This window comes from Adiantum capillus-veneris, chromosome 5 (genome assembly GCF_014529385.1).
Source record: "Adiantum capillus-veneris isolate H3 chromosome 5, ASM1452938v2, whole genome shotgun sequence".
NCBI classification, from domain to species: Eukaryota; Viridiplantae; Streptophyta; class Polypodiopsida; order Polypodiales; family Pteridaceae; genus Adiantum; species Adiantum capillus-veneris.
The window spans coordinates 47,053,740-47,069,097 of NC_140935.1; the positions used below are offsets into that span (position 1 = coordinate 47,053,740).

Below are 15,358 nucleotides of genomic sequence, written 5' to 3' on the forward strand. Positions count from 1 at the left end.
AGAGAAGAGAGCTCACTCTACTACTCGTGCTAGCCTTGGGTGCGATTAATTGGCCCTGGTGCTAAGAGCTAAGTCGCATAGAGTGCAAGTGGGGGGAGTGGGGGAAAGGGAGGTGTTTGGCATGAACCAGGTCGCACCTAGGCGAAACACAATGGAAAGCTTGTTTTTTCTGTGAGTAGGGAACTGAAATAGCGCGCCTCATTGGCAAGATGTTGTCGAGAATGAGGGAAATGATTTCCTCTCCTAAAAATAGCTTAGCCCCTACCTTTTTCGTTGTGCTAGTGAAACTATAGCAGGATTTCGACGTTTCAGGCATAGAATCAGGATTCTCTAAAGATGGCAAAGCTCTTCACCCCACTCCCCCCACTCGCACGAGGTGCGACTCAGCTCTAAGGAAATTTTAAAAATGCCAAAAGTCATGGAAAAGTTGCTTCATAGAGTTTGAAAATTTGGCGCTGGAACCGCGTTTTAGTGTGACCATTGTCTTAAGCTTTTTACGGAATACTAATAAAAGAACGGTTGATGCGTGAAAAGAACGTTTCCACTTTCAAAACTCTCGATAAGGAAACGGTAGGAGCTCAAATATAAATGGTCAATTGAGGCCCACGTGTCAAACTGTGGTTGGGTTCAAGGACGCACTAGGCACGCCACGTCAAACGAGAGACGGGGGGCACCGAGAGGGAGAGGAAGAAGAAAGAACGTGTGGAGCCCGGCCCCCCGCCGCTTGATTTAGAAGCGCGAAAAGCCTTCTCGAAATTGCATGCACGCCCTCCCTCGCTAATTACGTCTGCACCCTCCCACTTATATATACACACGCCTCTTGTAGCCTTCCTAATCTCCACTCTAATCTCTCCCAATCTCCAATATTGCGTCCTCCCTCCTTCGCCTTTAATTCCATGCCACCTGCTGCTCTCCACCTCAAGCGCACCCATTCCATTGCCATTCTCGCCGCACCCTTGGAGTCCCGTAATGCAATGCCCCCTAGTGCTACCGACCGCAGCAGCATGCCGCCTTCCTTCATTGACAGCGCTGAGCTCCTCCCTTGTTCAAAGATACTCAGATTAATGTGCAGCTCCGATACCCTCTCTGCCGATGTTGCGGCACCCCCTGTGGACGAAGCCAATGCTGACCCTCACGAGGCTGACAAAATTATCACCAATTCGGCGAATTATCAAAGTGACCTCCAAGCCAAGCGGCTTCCTGACAGCTTGAATGATCTCGAAACATTCTGCACGGAGCGCGTGGCCGACAATTCAGATGTGGCCACCCGAATCGACATGTCTGCTGGCTTGGATGAGCAGCTGATACGCGAGATGATGCACAACTTGGAGCAAGCGATAGGGGGAAATGCGCAATTTGTAGAGGATTCTTCGTCGTGTTCATCCTCTCCAACTTCGAATACAACCAGCTGTGCCAGGTGGATCGATATCGATGGGGAACAAATGGCGGAATCCTCTGCTCATGATGTGGAATGCTTTGATATTTTTGCTGATAGCAGCGCTTCAATTGACGAGGAGGTTCAGCGGTTGCTGCAGCAAGGTGACGACCAAGCTCTTCTCGACTTTTACCCTTATTTTTACCCCATTTTCACAAAAGGCTAGATGCCATGCACATTCAGTAATGCAAATCTCTATCCTTGCGCATGATGGCCGAGTGCGAGCAAGCGCAAACTGGGCCTCGATGACATTGTAGAGCTTGAAGTTGTTTGTAAAATGCAGTGCATACATATACTGATCACGTATAGCCAAAGAAATCTCTCTCTCTCTCTCTCTCGGTCTTTCATGAACGCGAAGCTATGATTTTCATTTGGAGATTTTCGTTATTTTGATGTTTTTTTTTCTGCTTTTTGGCAAAAATATATTATGCAGGCCTGCACAACGAGCAACGTCTCCTTTGTGTCTGGCCATGCCTTCACGTCGACAATGCTTTGCGATAAAAAAATATAGCTGGCAAGCGCTTTAGATTTTTTTAAAACTAGTATATTAAATTGTTCTGGGTGTGGGATTCGCGAGCACCTGGTTTGCAACGTACATCTACACACGAGTTTCTTGACTTTTCTCCATATCTTTCCCTATAGTGCTCAACATCATGATCTCCTGCAAGGGAGGCGTCACATGCCTAGCTAGGTCCGATTGGGGGCAATGTTCTTTAGAAACGAAGTCTTTAGTGTATTTTTAAAGCACAAAAATTGAAAATTTCAGATTATTTTTTACGACCTCCTTGAAGAGGATTTAATTGTAAAAACCAATAAAAACCGGCTAAATTAACCATTAGATTTTCAAAGCTCCTTTTTTCCATTGGTTCTTTTTCAGGATAAGGTAAACCTTGATTGGGGCACCACAATCTACACCTAGCGGGACGCAACTCTAAGCATGCGAACCCTCATCTCCACCGCATAAAAGCTTTGCCTCCATATCGAAACTTCTAAAAAGAACACTACCAGGGAAAGGCCACTCAGAAAAAAAAGAGTCCATGAAACAGAAACCGCCGCTTGCTTGAAAAGAAACCTTCAAAGAAGCAAGACAAGCGGATGAAATCTCGCATGAAAATCTTCAAAAGGCAGCAAGGACCACCACCCCCCTACTTCTTAACCCATAATCCACACAGTAAAAAACGTCATCACAAAGAGTACAAAAAATGGAATTTAAAAAAAAGCACAAACCACAGGGGCACATCATGCACATGCCCCAAGAAAACCACACCCAAAGGAAAACACATCATAAGCAGCACGACAAAATAGGCAAACAAAAAAAACAAAGAACAAAAGAAAAACACAAACAAGAACACAAGGTAGAAATGAATTGAAAAAAGAAAACTAGAAGAGCCCCTCGGAACGAGAGGTGCAAGAGCTTTCCCCCCACCTAATTGTACACACATCCCCCCACCTAATCGTTCACATGACGTGGCGACAACTCAAGAACGCAAATCTCACAAATAAGCTTTCAGCCAATCAGCGATGGTGCAAGGATGGCATGACCAAGGCTTCCCGCACTCAAATTGCACACTCTATGACACTCCAAAGGTAGGTGGTAGCTGAAGATTTTCCTGGCTTGCCCGATTTTCGGTGCGTCCGAAAGCGTCTTGTTTTTTCATCCTCCAACTAGGAGTCACCACCAAGAAAGCACGCCCCTTTCTCCCTCTCTGTCCTCGCTCTGTCTGAACCAAGCCTACCTAAGTGCCATGGTATACAAAGAAGGGGCAAACTAGGGCGGGCCGAGGGATCCCCCAGGGAGGGGGGGGGAGGTGTTACTTTGAAAGAACTTTTGTTGTAAATCAAACAATGAGGCATACCCCCCTCCCCCCTTCTCTCAACCCGCCCTCTCTCTCTCTCTCTCTCACACACACACACACACACATAGGATGTCCTCTTGTGTGGATCCGCCCTCTCTCTCTCTCTCACACACACACACACATAGGATGTCCTCCTGTGTGGATGACTTACTTATTTGACAATAGACCTTTTTAGATGATGTTGCCTTATCTTGAGTTTAAGAGGGCCTCCACACGATGAGTTTCACAGTTTGGTGAAACTATCCCTTTTTGCATTCCCATGCATGAAAAGGAATGCTTAAACTTCACATGGAATGAAAAAAGTGCTTTTAAAAATAGTGAGAAACGTGCCTTTCTCACCAAGCATAGGTTTAAGAAACTACTCCAAGTCTTTCAAACTTTTGCATATTTGCAAAAGTTTCCCAAACGCACCATTTCTCCCTTTTTCCAAGGAAACAACCTTAGATTAGTGTGTGTGAGTTATGAAACTCACCCGTGAGAAGACTCTCTAAGGCCATTCCTTTTTCCTCTCTCTCTCTCTCTCTCTCTCTCTCTCTCTCTCTTTGCCACTCTCTCTCTCTCTCTCTCTCTCTCTCTCTCTCTTTGCCACTCTCTCTGTGCTTATGCACTAGAGTTGGCTTTTTTTCTCGCTCGTGAGGCACACTCCTTACTAGTCCACTTAGACTCCCCATCTGGATTCCTCGGATGCTCGGGTGCACATCAAACACAAACCGTCAATTGCTTATAACCTCGTGATTCCTTTTACAAATTGACATATCTGGTATCTCAATCATCATGTTGGGTACTCCCCATGCATGCTCACATATGCAATCTCCTGCCCTCATCCTAGAGTAAAGGATAAAAAATGTGGCTTTGAAAATCAAGATCCAATGAATAGTGTGGAGACTCTTGATGGCCATATATGTATCTTGGTTTAAGAACCAAGCTTATGTACTAAGCACTTGGATTAAATCCCACTGAGTAAAGGAGTTATGGTTTGCTAATCAGTATATGGAAGCACATGGTATGTATTTAAAACTCACAAGCTGGCCGAACTTGACTCTTACCTACCTTGGAGGTTTTTAGAAAAAAAGAGGAGTTATGTCCTTCTGATTATAACAAGCCCTCATTTCTTTCTACATCTCACACAACATGGCTTGCTCTGCATTGCTGGTATCTTTTGCATCATGCTTTCGAGCCCCATCATGCAACTATCTCCATGCATATCAATACCTCTCTCTCTCTCTCTCTCTCTCTCTCTCTCTCTCTCTCTCTCTCTCCCCGTTCATATGCCTTTCTCTATATATATTTTTGTGTCCTTAGCAAAGGCACCCCATCATGATGCGTTCTCTACTCGCACACACTAAGGAAATCTCCAACATAGCTACTCATGGGATAGTCCTCATTACTTGGTAAGTTCTCCACACACACACACACAAACACACACACACACACGATGGAATCAACAAGGTGTCGTAGTATGAAGTAGAATATATGGTAGCTCTTCTCTCATGAGCATGCTGCTATGATTTTTCCTTGCTACCAACCTCTCTACCTCAACAAGACACACATGATGTTGATGGCATAGTTCTTCAAACAGAAGCCTCTGAGAGCATAGCTTCTCGACTTGCAATTTCTAGCTCATTCTACCTACACACAAGACCTATTTGAACCATACAACTTGGGATTCTTTTGTGCTTATTGAGATTGTATAAAGACAATTTTCTCTATGAAAGCCACCGACAAAAACCTTGTCAAAATGGACATTATACGACTACCCATAGATAGGTGCCCATGCACCTACTAAGAATCTGGCCATACTTGGTTTTGCAAGATAGTTAAGGTTCTTTGAACTGCTGCATAATGAATTTTTGCATTGAGTAAGTTATGGTTCCTAGATATATTTTGAAATTTATATAGTTAGACGGTCTTTCATATATTCGTCTCAATTGTTCTAGAGTATCTGGTTGTAAGTTGTCAGGAAAATCAAATGATGTTGCATATACAAGTTGTAATAAAAATGGTTGTCTCATCTATTGCAGGTATAAAAGCATATGTCGTCTTAGCCTTAAGCCTCCGGTGGAGGGTCTCGAGAGAGATGACAGTCAAAGATTTTTTTGAAAAACAACCCATTTACAAGTAAAGTGTTTCTCAAGGTGGGTTAGGAACTCGAAGGGTTCACCATTTAGTACCCCCTATATAAAGTGCATTCGTAGGGTATAAAAAAAACCCCTCTTTTAACGTGTCTAAACGAGTAAAATGACCCCTTATTTTAAGATTTAAAAAAATTAAATGTAAAAATCCTTTACTTTAATGTATCTCTGTTAAATTGTCTATTTTTTTTCATTTTAAAGCCCCTCCTTTTGAAGTCATGTTATACATTAACATGATTACATAGTCCCCCCCCCCCCCTCTTTAGGGATTTGCTTGAGGAGTCTCTAAGTTTTCTAGACTTTTATGATAACTAGTTGGTTCAATAATTTGTATGATATGATCACAAAAAGGAAGAAAAGGTTTCTTATGATCTCTTAGAATTACTTGTGGTTTGGTCTTAATCCTACGGTGGAGGTCTCTCCTTGAGATGTCACATTTTTTTGAAAATTTATTCAAAATACAGAGGAGGTGTTGCCCAAAATTTTACAAATCTAAGCAAAATATGACTTCAAGCTTCATCTATGACATGGAGGTAGATTATAGCTGGCAAATATCTTCTACTAGGTATACTCGACATATTGTATGGATAACTAGGTGTCGGCCAGCTGCCAAGCCTCACCATATCAATGCTAGCAAAAGCGAGAACCACAGACATAAAAATTGACAATCCATGGGACGTAGCTGACCCAGCTAGTGCATGGAGGTCACAAGAGATAACTAATCTCTTGAAAAACCCAAATTTAAACCGCTCCTACCTAACATAGTCTCAATGTGTGTCAGACATCAAAATCTAGTTTTCTTAGCTAAGCTTGGTCCGGATGAATTTCTATAGCTACAAGACTCCAAATGCTCTTAACGCCTAGCATGAGTAGAGTATCCTTAATACTCTCATGTACTCAAATGCCATTTCTGACATTCGTAAAAAATAGGGCATAATATAAACAACTTATTTTAGGTCAGTCAATTTTGGCATTCGAAGCACTCTATGGCTTCCTCTAGACGTGCTCTATCTATTCCTAAGGTCAAAAATCAATTTTGGTGCGTGTATTGTGCGTAGGAAGCAAAAACAACTCGTAGACAAGGACGACTAAAAGCACACGTTTATTGTCGCGAGAAACTTACGTAAAATGAAAGAGCTTTCTCTTGTGAACGTGTTGGTATGCTCAAAATAGAAATGCAACACTGTACGAGAGAGACACGAGGAGTTGAAGAAACAATAGATTCATGGTGAGCTTCCGCAATTAAAGCTTAATTTCATTATCCAAAATTTAGGTTTATAATTATACAATTTGACTTTAACACCTTAGCCAAGGTTCAAAGGATGGATTTCTAGCTATTTGGACTCAATACAAGGCTTAAAAACTCCATAAGATTACAAACTTGGAGGCCTTCAACCCCTTTATACTCATCGAAAATCAATAATATTACAATGGCTTTGGACTTTGTGGGGTTTCTCATTAATATGAAGATGGCGAGATTCCTCTTATACTAGCCTTCGGGTTTTCCTTTGGGCTCTAAAAGAGCAGAGAGTATGCAGGTTTCAAACCCGCCTAAGATTCTTCATGCCATGACAAGATGCACCTCATAACCAACCAAACTCAGAACACTGGATGCAAAGGTAATCTGAACTTTAATATCAAAAAAAGTTTCTGACATCTCTTGCATCTACTCACAGAGGTTCACCGCTCTCGGCCTTTTTCGCCGTCTCTGTTCGCAGAAACTCTTCCTCATCTTATTCCGTCAAAGTTGAAAAAACTCTCTCTACTGCAGTTTGAACCACAATCCACTTTGGACAGAATGCATGCACTATAGCATTGTTAGTCTTGGTATCTTTTCAAGTCTTAGTGAGAGGTCGAGGAAGAGACTCTTCATAGATTCTCTTTGATTTTCCGCTTTTTTCAGCCGGGTACACCCTACTATAAACAATTGTCTTAAAAAATGAGTGGTTTCCCTTTTGATGCCTTTTTTTGGATCTTGTTAGCTGAGTAGCTGACATTCCCCCCCTCCTTGCCCGTGTCGTCCGCGAAACAGCTACTTAGGGTACTAAGTAGTGGCCGGACTTTCTCGATGCAGTCCTTTTTGCATGCTTCTCAAGACCTTATTGATACTTGAGGCAAAGTTTTTTGTCTTCAATTGACATAAATTGCATGGTGATTTTGTTCTTTTCTCAACTACAGAGTAACTGACAAATCTCTCCCGCAGGTTGGTGATGAGAGGTCTAAAGATCTTGGATCTTTAAGTGAAGAAGCCCGTGTATAATGATTCTTCAAATATTTGCATATAGTAGGATGGTAGGAACATCACCCTAGCATAGAAGTCATGGAGAAATTCCTCCAAAGGTTGGCTAGATAAAGTATAGCATAAACCCTTGCCGCCTTTGAGGAATGACATCCATGCTGCATCTGTTTTCCTTGCACGATGAAAAGTCTCCAAGCAGGTTAGGAGCATTTTAGAAATATTTACCAACATGATGCATGCTAAATCCGGAATCCCTCAAAATAGCTGAATGTTTGAGGATAATGTTTCCCTCAAAATAGCTGAATGTTTGAGGATAATTTTTCTACGGGTTGGTTATTCTAGGGTGGTGGAAAGCTGGGGTAGTTGAGCCAAGTGGGCCTCTTTTGTTGGATGATAGAATGTTACTGCCAGCTTGTGACTCTCGGTATCGCACTGCATAGGATCTTGCTTGATATGTAATGGCACATTTGTATACAAAATAAGATACTTGGGGTGCCCGTTTAGCCAGATCTCCCGCCATTTTGGATGTATCAATGTTGGGTTGGCTTGAAGGTCCTTGAGTAGTCTTTCTTTGATCTAAAGTACTTCAAACTTGATGAGGGAGAAGGGGAGAGCTTGCTGATTCCATGCATCATTGATATTGGTCGGTGCAAGGAGGTTGACATTGATGGAGTGCAATATCCGCTCTTCCCACTTCATGGCTTCTTTCCAGATTGTCTTAGTCTCCTCTTCCACTTGCTTCTTTAATGCTGTTTCTTCCTCAACAGTTAAGCTTTTGGTTGAGCTGAGGGTCTAGCTTCATCATGAGAAATATCTAGCTCTATGAGACTATCCTCTTTGGTGTGGTAGCTGCTTCAAAATCCATAAACTGCAGGGTGTCTCTATCTCCCATTGCGAAATCTATTGGTTCTTCCCATGGTGTGGTTGCATGTGCCATGGTGGCCATGGCAGTCTCTTGTGGGTGAAAGCATGTTAACCTGTCATGCTTTTTCATGTCCCGGACAATGCTAACTAGCACAATCTTGACATATGCTAACTAGTACAATAACTTGTGCTACATCTCCAAGATCTATGACATATGATATATCAATAGAAAGCACTTGAAACAAGGAATCCAAATGTACAACCTCCGACAAATTTTGATATTATTTGTAAAAAATTTACCGGACGCCCAACTTTTCGAAGATGTGCTAACTTGAAACTGCTAACTAGCACAAAAAGCGCGACAGGTTAACATGCTTTCACCCTTGTGCTTTTCTCACTTCCGCTTTAAGTTGCTCAATGTATTCTTGATGTATTTCCTCCCATTGCATAAACCCGATGCAGAGTTCTCACCTCTGCATTTGCTCTAGATTTAGATCCATCTCCAGGTCTCTAATCTTCTGTTCCACCACTTTATATGCTTCATCTGTATCTTGCAGTGTGGCTACTATAGGGTTGTCCTTGAGCTAATTTAGCAATATATTTTTCTCTTGGCATCGATCTTCTGGTTGTGCCAACTGAGTATTTGCAATATTCAGTTGAATCTGTATCTGGTTTATTGTGGAAGCTGACTCTTGTAAAGCGGAGGTTGCCTCTTTGAACTATTGTTATTGCTCTGGATTCTTTGTTTGGAGAGCTTCCAAGTGCACTGCAGACTTTGCAACTAATTTAGCCAATTCCTTCTCTTTGAATTCCATGGCTTCTTTGTATGATTCATTACAAATGTTAGCCATGTCAAGCCTTTCATTTGAGTGTCGCAATCTCGCTGATACAAATTGTGAAGGTGTTGGTGGCGAGCGTAGATCTCATCTCTCATTTTTTCCACCACATCATGTGCATAGTGGACATATTCATCTATGTCCTCCAGAATTTCTAGTTTTCTTGAGTTGCTTGCTTCAGGTTGATCCATTGATGTGTCATGAGCCTTGGTTGTGATTGGCTCATCTAGCTGGTTTACTTGTGTGCTTGGAGTCTCTATTGTGATGGTTGGTTCATCGACTTTTTGGTTGACAGTTTGGATTGTGTTTCCATATTGCTAGCAATGATAATTTTCTCCTCAGGTTGTGGGTGCCCTCTTGGAGGAGTGAAGTGTGGAATCCTTGATGAGTGTTTGCTTGTTCTCTTGGTGAGTCCTCTTTAGGTGGTGTATTCTCTTTTTCTTGTGCCTTGGCCTACTCTCGTTGACGTTCTTCTTGTTCATAGAGATGCTCCCAGCCTCGATCATCCTTCATATCATACATGGGGTGTTTGGTTCAAACTTTGACCCTCTTAGGAGATGGTTTCCATTTCTCCTCAAAGTTCCCTTTAAGTCCTCTCTCAAGCTCAAAATCCATCGTCTCTCTTTCCACTCTTGCTACTGGTTCCTCCACTGCCGCTGTAGATCTTGACCGCTTTGTAGGGTTTTTATCATCTACTTTAGCTTTTCCTTTGCTCTCTTCTTCCTTTCAAGAGGAACGTCCTTCTTCTCCATTTCTTCTTCCTCTTTTTCACTTTTTGTATCATGTTGTGTTGCAGAAGCGATTTCTTGGCGTGGGACATTGACTAATCTTGTACTGAGTCGTGTCGCCACTAGTGGAGCTCTTGTTTGCACTTTTTTTGTCATAAAATCTAATATCTAACCAACCCAAATAATTTTCTCATATCAAAATCATCATTAAATGTGGGAGAATAAACGGGAACAAGGGATAGAATATAGACATGTGCTTATGTATTTATCTCAACACGGGGCCAAGTTAAAGGGTCCAAATGAGAGATGGTTTGTCAAAGAGAAATGCTAGTTGATGGAGCTTAAAGACATTAGGGTTGGCTTAATTAAAGTCCTCCAAAGGTTAGTGTTAAAAGTCCTTTGAGCTTAGGCAAGCTTGAGCTATCCTTGAGGTGGAAACCCGACCCAAGCTTGATGTGCTTGTCGTGCTTGCTGTCTAAGGTTCTCGAGGTGCTTGTCATGCTTGCTGACTAAGGTGCTTGAGGTGCTTAATGACTAAGGTGCTAAGGTTCTCCATGACTAAGTTGCTTGAGGGGCTTGAGGTGTTCCACAAAGTCAAAGCACATCCCTATACAAGGGGGAGCGAGCCCTCATTGTCATTAGGAAGAGAATGAGGTCTAGGAGGGTCTCTTTATTCGAAAGTTTAAGGAAGTCAAACCTTTAGTATTAAGAAAGTAATCAAAGGAAAACTTTTGAATTCAAATGGGCAAAATGTCTAGTTTATTTGAATTCAAATTTTCCCCCCAAAATGAAATTTAAAATCTAGTAGGTAAAACCGTATCATGTAGCATATCTATGGAAAAAGGTCGACACTTAGATTGCATATCTATGACCTCCTCTCAAATTGGAGATCATATATGGGAGTTATGGAAGGCTGAAAACCATAAAATTATCCACCTCCTTTTTGGGAGGACAATCCTTTGACCACTCTTACACGTCTTTTACACACCCACCATTCTTTCACACATGGCATATACCTATTGGTCAAAACGTTAATCACCTCCATAAGCTCATGGTAAATAAAGAGGCCCTCCTAGACCCCATCCTCTTCCTAATGAGGAGCTAGAGAGAGAACACATGCACCTTGACACAAGTAAAGCCTTGCCTAATGAGGCAACAGAGACACATGTCAAGTTGCTCTCCATGTTTCCCTCATAAGGTTCCTAAAGCCTATTGGTTGGCCTCTCAAGGGGTCTAATGATAATTTAGATAATTTAATTAATTGTGTATGCATTTATCAAGTCCTCTCTCTCAAAGGGGAAAGGGGGACATTTGTCCCAAGACTAGCATGCTTGCTTGATATGCACTATGCATGTGATTGGCCAGGCTTGAAGGGGTCCAATGAGCTTCCACCATGAGCTATAAGAGGGGGTCGACCAAGGAAGTTGGGGGCTTGCTTGAAGGGTACACACACACACACACACACACACTCATTGTGTGAAGTGGAAAGTGCAAGAGCTCCATCTCCTTGTACAAGCTTGTTGAGAGCCTACACCAACACTCTTTGCTATGGAATGCAAATCCAACCAAGATCCATGATTCAATTCGTAAGCTTCCCATCTTCATTACTATGCTATTATGTATGCTAACTAGCTCTCTCCACCCTTTGAAGCTGTTTGAGGCCTTGGAACTGAGGCTGGGGATGGTTAATGTTTTTTTTCAAATATTATGTTATGCTTATGATGCATGAAGCTTTCCATCTTTGTTGCATCACCTAGGTCACAAGGAACACAAAAATTGTATTGTACCAAGTCTCTCTTGATGGGAGAATCTATAATAAATAAAAAAGCCTATTGGTGGAGGGGGGACCGACTCCACATAAATCAGGTCCTCAACTGTTGTCAAGTTCTCTAAACTCTCTCTCTCTGTCTCTCTCTCTCTTAAAATTATTGTTCATGCCAAGTTAGTATTATGTTTATGTGGCTACCGCTAATTAAGTTCACCCTCTATGTTCTTAAAGTAGTCTCACAAAAGTGCTCACTCTAATTCTCTTAATTCCGCTGTTCTCAAAGTTCATAGGCCACGTCTATTACATAGGTATTAGAGCTATTGGTTTCTCTTTTCTTGCTTAAGAAGAGAGGTCCTTAAGTTGTCCATGAAAGTTTGGGCATGTTCATTGCAATAGGGTAAGTGGGACACGGATCTATTATCTTGGTTGAGAAGGACTTAGTTCAAGGTACACCATTGGGAACTATAGTCTTAATAATGGAGCCTTTCGGGGCTTGCCTTTGGCTTCAACATTATTGAGCTATGAGCAAGCTCAAGAGGGACCATAATCAACCGAGCAATGTTAGACCTCTCCACTAGTCTTTGCAATCAAGAGTGTATAAACCATGGGTGTGGTTGCTTGAGGACTAATTTTCAAAGGTAAAGAAGAGTAATGACTAAGGTTTTTGAGGGTACCAAATCACAAAGTAATCTATACATAAGTTTAATTTGCATGGTTGACAATAACCAAGAGAGTGGAATGAACATTGATAACTTTGATTTATCACATGAAGGTGCTAATGATGATGCCCCCATGTTTGTTAATTATCTTGTTACTAGGTTGTATCAAGCTATGGGCAACCCTGCTTTGCAAGCCGAAGTTATTCAACAACTTCGAGCTTATGGGATTTTCCTTCCTCTCCAAGAGGAGAGAGAGCTTAGGAGGCCTCTTGATGAGACTCCCAAAAGAAGACTCTCTCCCATAGGAGAGAAGGAATCCAAAGAACGAGAAATAAGCGAATACCTAAGTTCCTCTGAAGATGTGGCTCCACGAAGATGGCGTTCTAGAGGGTTGCCAACTTCTCCCAAGAGGAAACGGCCAACCCATAGTCCCTCTCCTCGTCACTCCAAAAAGGAAGAGAGAAGATAAAGAAAGAAAAGGGCAAGAAAGAGGTCACCCTCTCCTCGTTCTTCTTCACCTTCCTCCTCTTTTGATGAAAGAAATGGCTATTCTCCTAGAGAATACAAGAGGAGAAGACATCACAAATCTTACCCTGCATGGCGAAGGTTCCAAAAGCTTAAGAAGTTCAAAAGAGGGACAAAAGAGTATCTCTTTTCTCACCTATGATAGCACCTTTGGTGCCATCAACAAAATATTGGTCTTCATCCAGATGTTTTATGCGGCCTTTGGAGAGACGAGGTCTTCACGGAGTCCTCCAAGCTACTCCATGTAGCTATGCCCTTCCAAAAATCGGCTCGTCAATGGTGGGCCAACCTTCGTGGTAACAGCAAAGCCCCAAAGACATGGAAAACTCTACGAGTTTCCATCATGAAGAAATTCTTTGCAAGCGATGCAAAGGACAAAGTGCTTACCGAATGGCATACTTTGAAGCTTCTGTCCTATGAGTCTATCCACAATATGTGGACAAGTTTTGGGATTTACATCTCAAGGTTAGTGTCTTTCAAAAGATAGACTTCTCTGAAAAAAAGCAACAATTCTGTGTGGGATTACTTGAAGAGATGGCCGAGTATGTTACTCCCAACGGCTTGGTTCTATTACCGAAGTAATCCACCACTGTTGGAGGAGCGACTCACACACCCATGAAGTGCATGCAAACACTACCTAGATCAACATAATGTCAATCGAGGACACAGATGACACATCCTCTCAGCACACTGTTTCACAGATAAGTGAGTCCATTGCCAAGCCAATGGTCCCTATTGATCAAGAAAAGCTTATCGACGACTTGGTCAAGAGGTTGATTCCTCTTATAAGGTCTGATTCGGGAGAGCCGAAGTGGTGTGAAATTGAGAGAAAATGGACGGACCATACGGAGGAAGAGTGCTATTATAGCATGGAAAATGCTAGGGAGAGGTATGTACAACCTGTTCCATAAGCACCTACTCCACCTAGATACATTACGGAGAATGCGCCAAGACCAGTAGGAGTTTTAAGGCCACAGCTTAAGGCCACAGCTTGTCTTAGGACAACAACCTCCGCTGCCAGGTGCTAGAATGCCGGTAGACATGAGATACATGCCAATGATGGAAGCATCAAATAAACCAGCGCCAGTACCAGCTACAATGTGGTATAGCAACCAAAGTGAGTACTACCCTTCGGAGCAACAAAATGTGAGAGAAACACATGGAGTGGTGAGACCGGTACAACCTCCACCTCCTGGGTTTCAGTCAAAAGAAAGAAGGTATTAAATGGATGAAAGGACATTGCGATTCATTGCAAATAGCGGCTTATCTAGGTCAAATCTTGCTTATAGCCAAGAGGAAATGCTAAAAGAATCTCCTCAACCAGAGATAGATTGTCACAAAATTCGTGACAACCACTTGGTCAAACAATGTCCTCATACGGAGATCACGGAAGTAAATGCCTATTGTCTTGAGCGTGGCATCACTCACTTGATCCCCGATTTCCCGAAAAACCCAAACCAAATCAGGAAAATCACGACAAATGTATTAGGGATTGTGTTCAGCTCCCTAGTAGCTCAGAAAATGAAAATGTTGTACCAGTTCAAGTGTTGGGGTATAGGCGCCTGTGCCTTGCCCGGCCCCCCAGAGTCTGGGCGCCCACTGACTTGTATACCTTATACATAGCATAAGTGTATAGGGGGCTGCTCACTCTTTGAGTCTCCCCACCCATATCCGTGTGTCGTGTCTCTCCTTCTCTCTTTCACTCTCCGTCTGTGGTGCTCTGATACCAATTGAAGGGGATCGGGGAGCACCACAGACGGAGAGTGAGAGAGAGAAGGAGACACACGACACACGAATATGGGTGGGGAGACTCAAAGAGTGAGCAGCCCCCTATACACTTATGCTATGTATAAGGTATACAAGTCAGTGGGCGCCCAGACTCTGGGCAGTCGGGCAAGGCACAGGCGCCTATACCCCAATGATGCGGTATTGAAGGGGATCGAGGAGCACCACAGACGGAGAGTGAGAGAGAGAAGGAGACACACGACACATGGATATGGGTGGGGAGACTCAAAGAGTGAGTAGCCCCCTATACACTTATGCTATGTATAAGGTATACAAGTCAGTGGGTGCCCAGACTCTGGGCGGCCGGCCGGGCAAGGCACAGGCGCCTATACCCCAACAACCTCCCACTTAAAGGTGACTGTGCCTTTAAGCAAGAGAACCTAGTCTAAAGACTACAAAAGGCGAGAGAAAACCGCTCTCAACCGATGCCCACTGGCTGGCTGTGATCGTGTGCATCCGGCTGTCCTGCTCCCGTGTAAGTCCATACACCACCAGACGTACCGCACACGTACTTCAAGTATGTACGCAATA

General features: G+C 42.8%; 1 protein-coding gene across 1 annotated transcript; it reads left to right on the forward strand.

Annotated features, from left to right (window-relative positions):
* The first annotated feature begins 818 nt into the window (after nt 1-818).
* On the forward strand, nt 819-1,849 carry LOC147457251 (uncharacterized). The gene has a single exon (XM_086513556.1). The coding sequence runs from the start codon at nt 897-899 to the stop codon at nt 1,599-1,601; it is 705 nt and encodes a 234-aa protein (XP_086369682.1). The 5' UTR covers nt 819-896; the 3' UTR covers nt 1,602-1,849.
* Nucleotides 1,850-15,358: the final 13,509 nt, after the last annotated feature.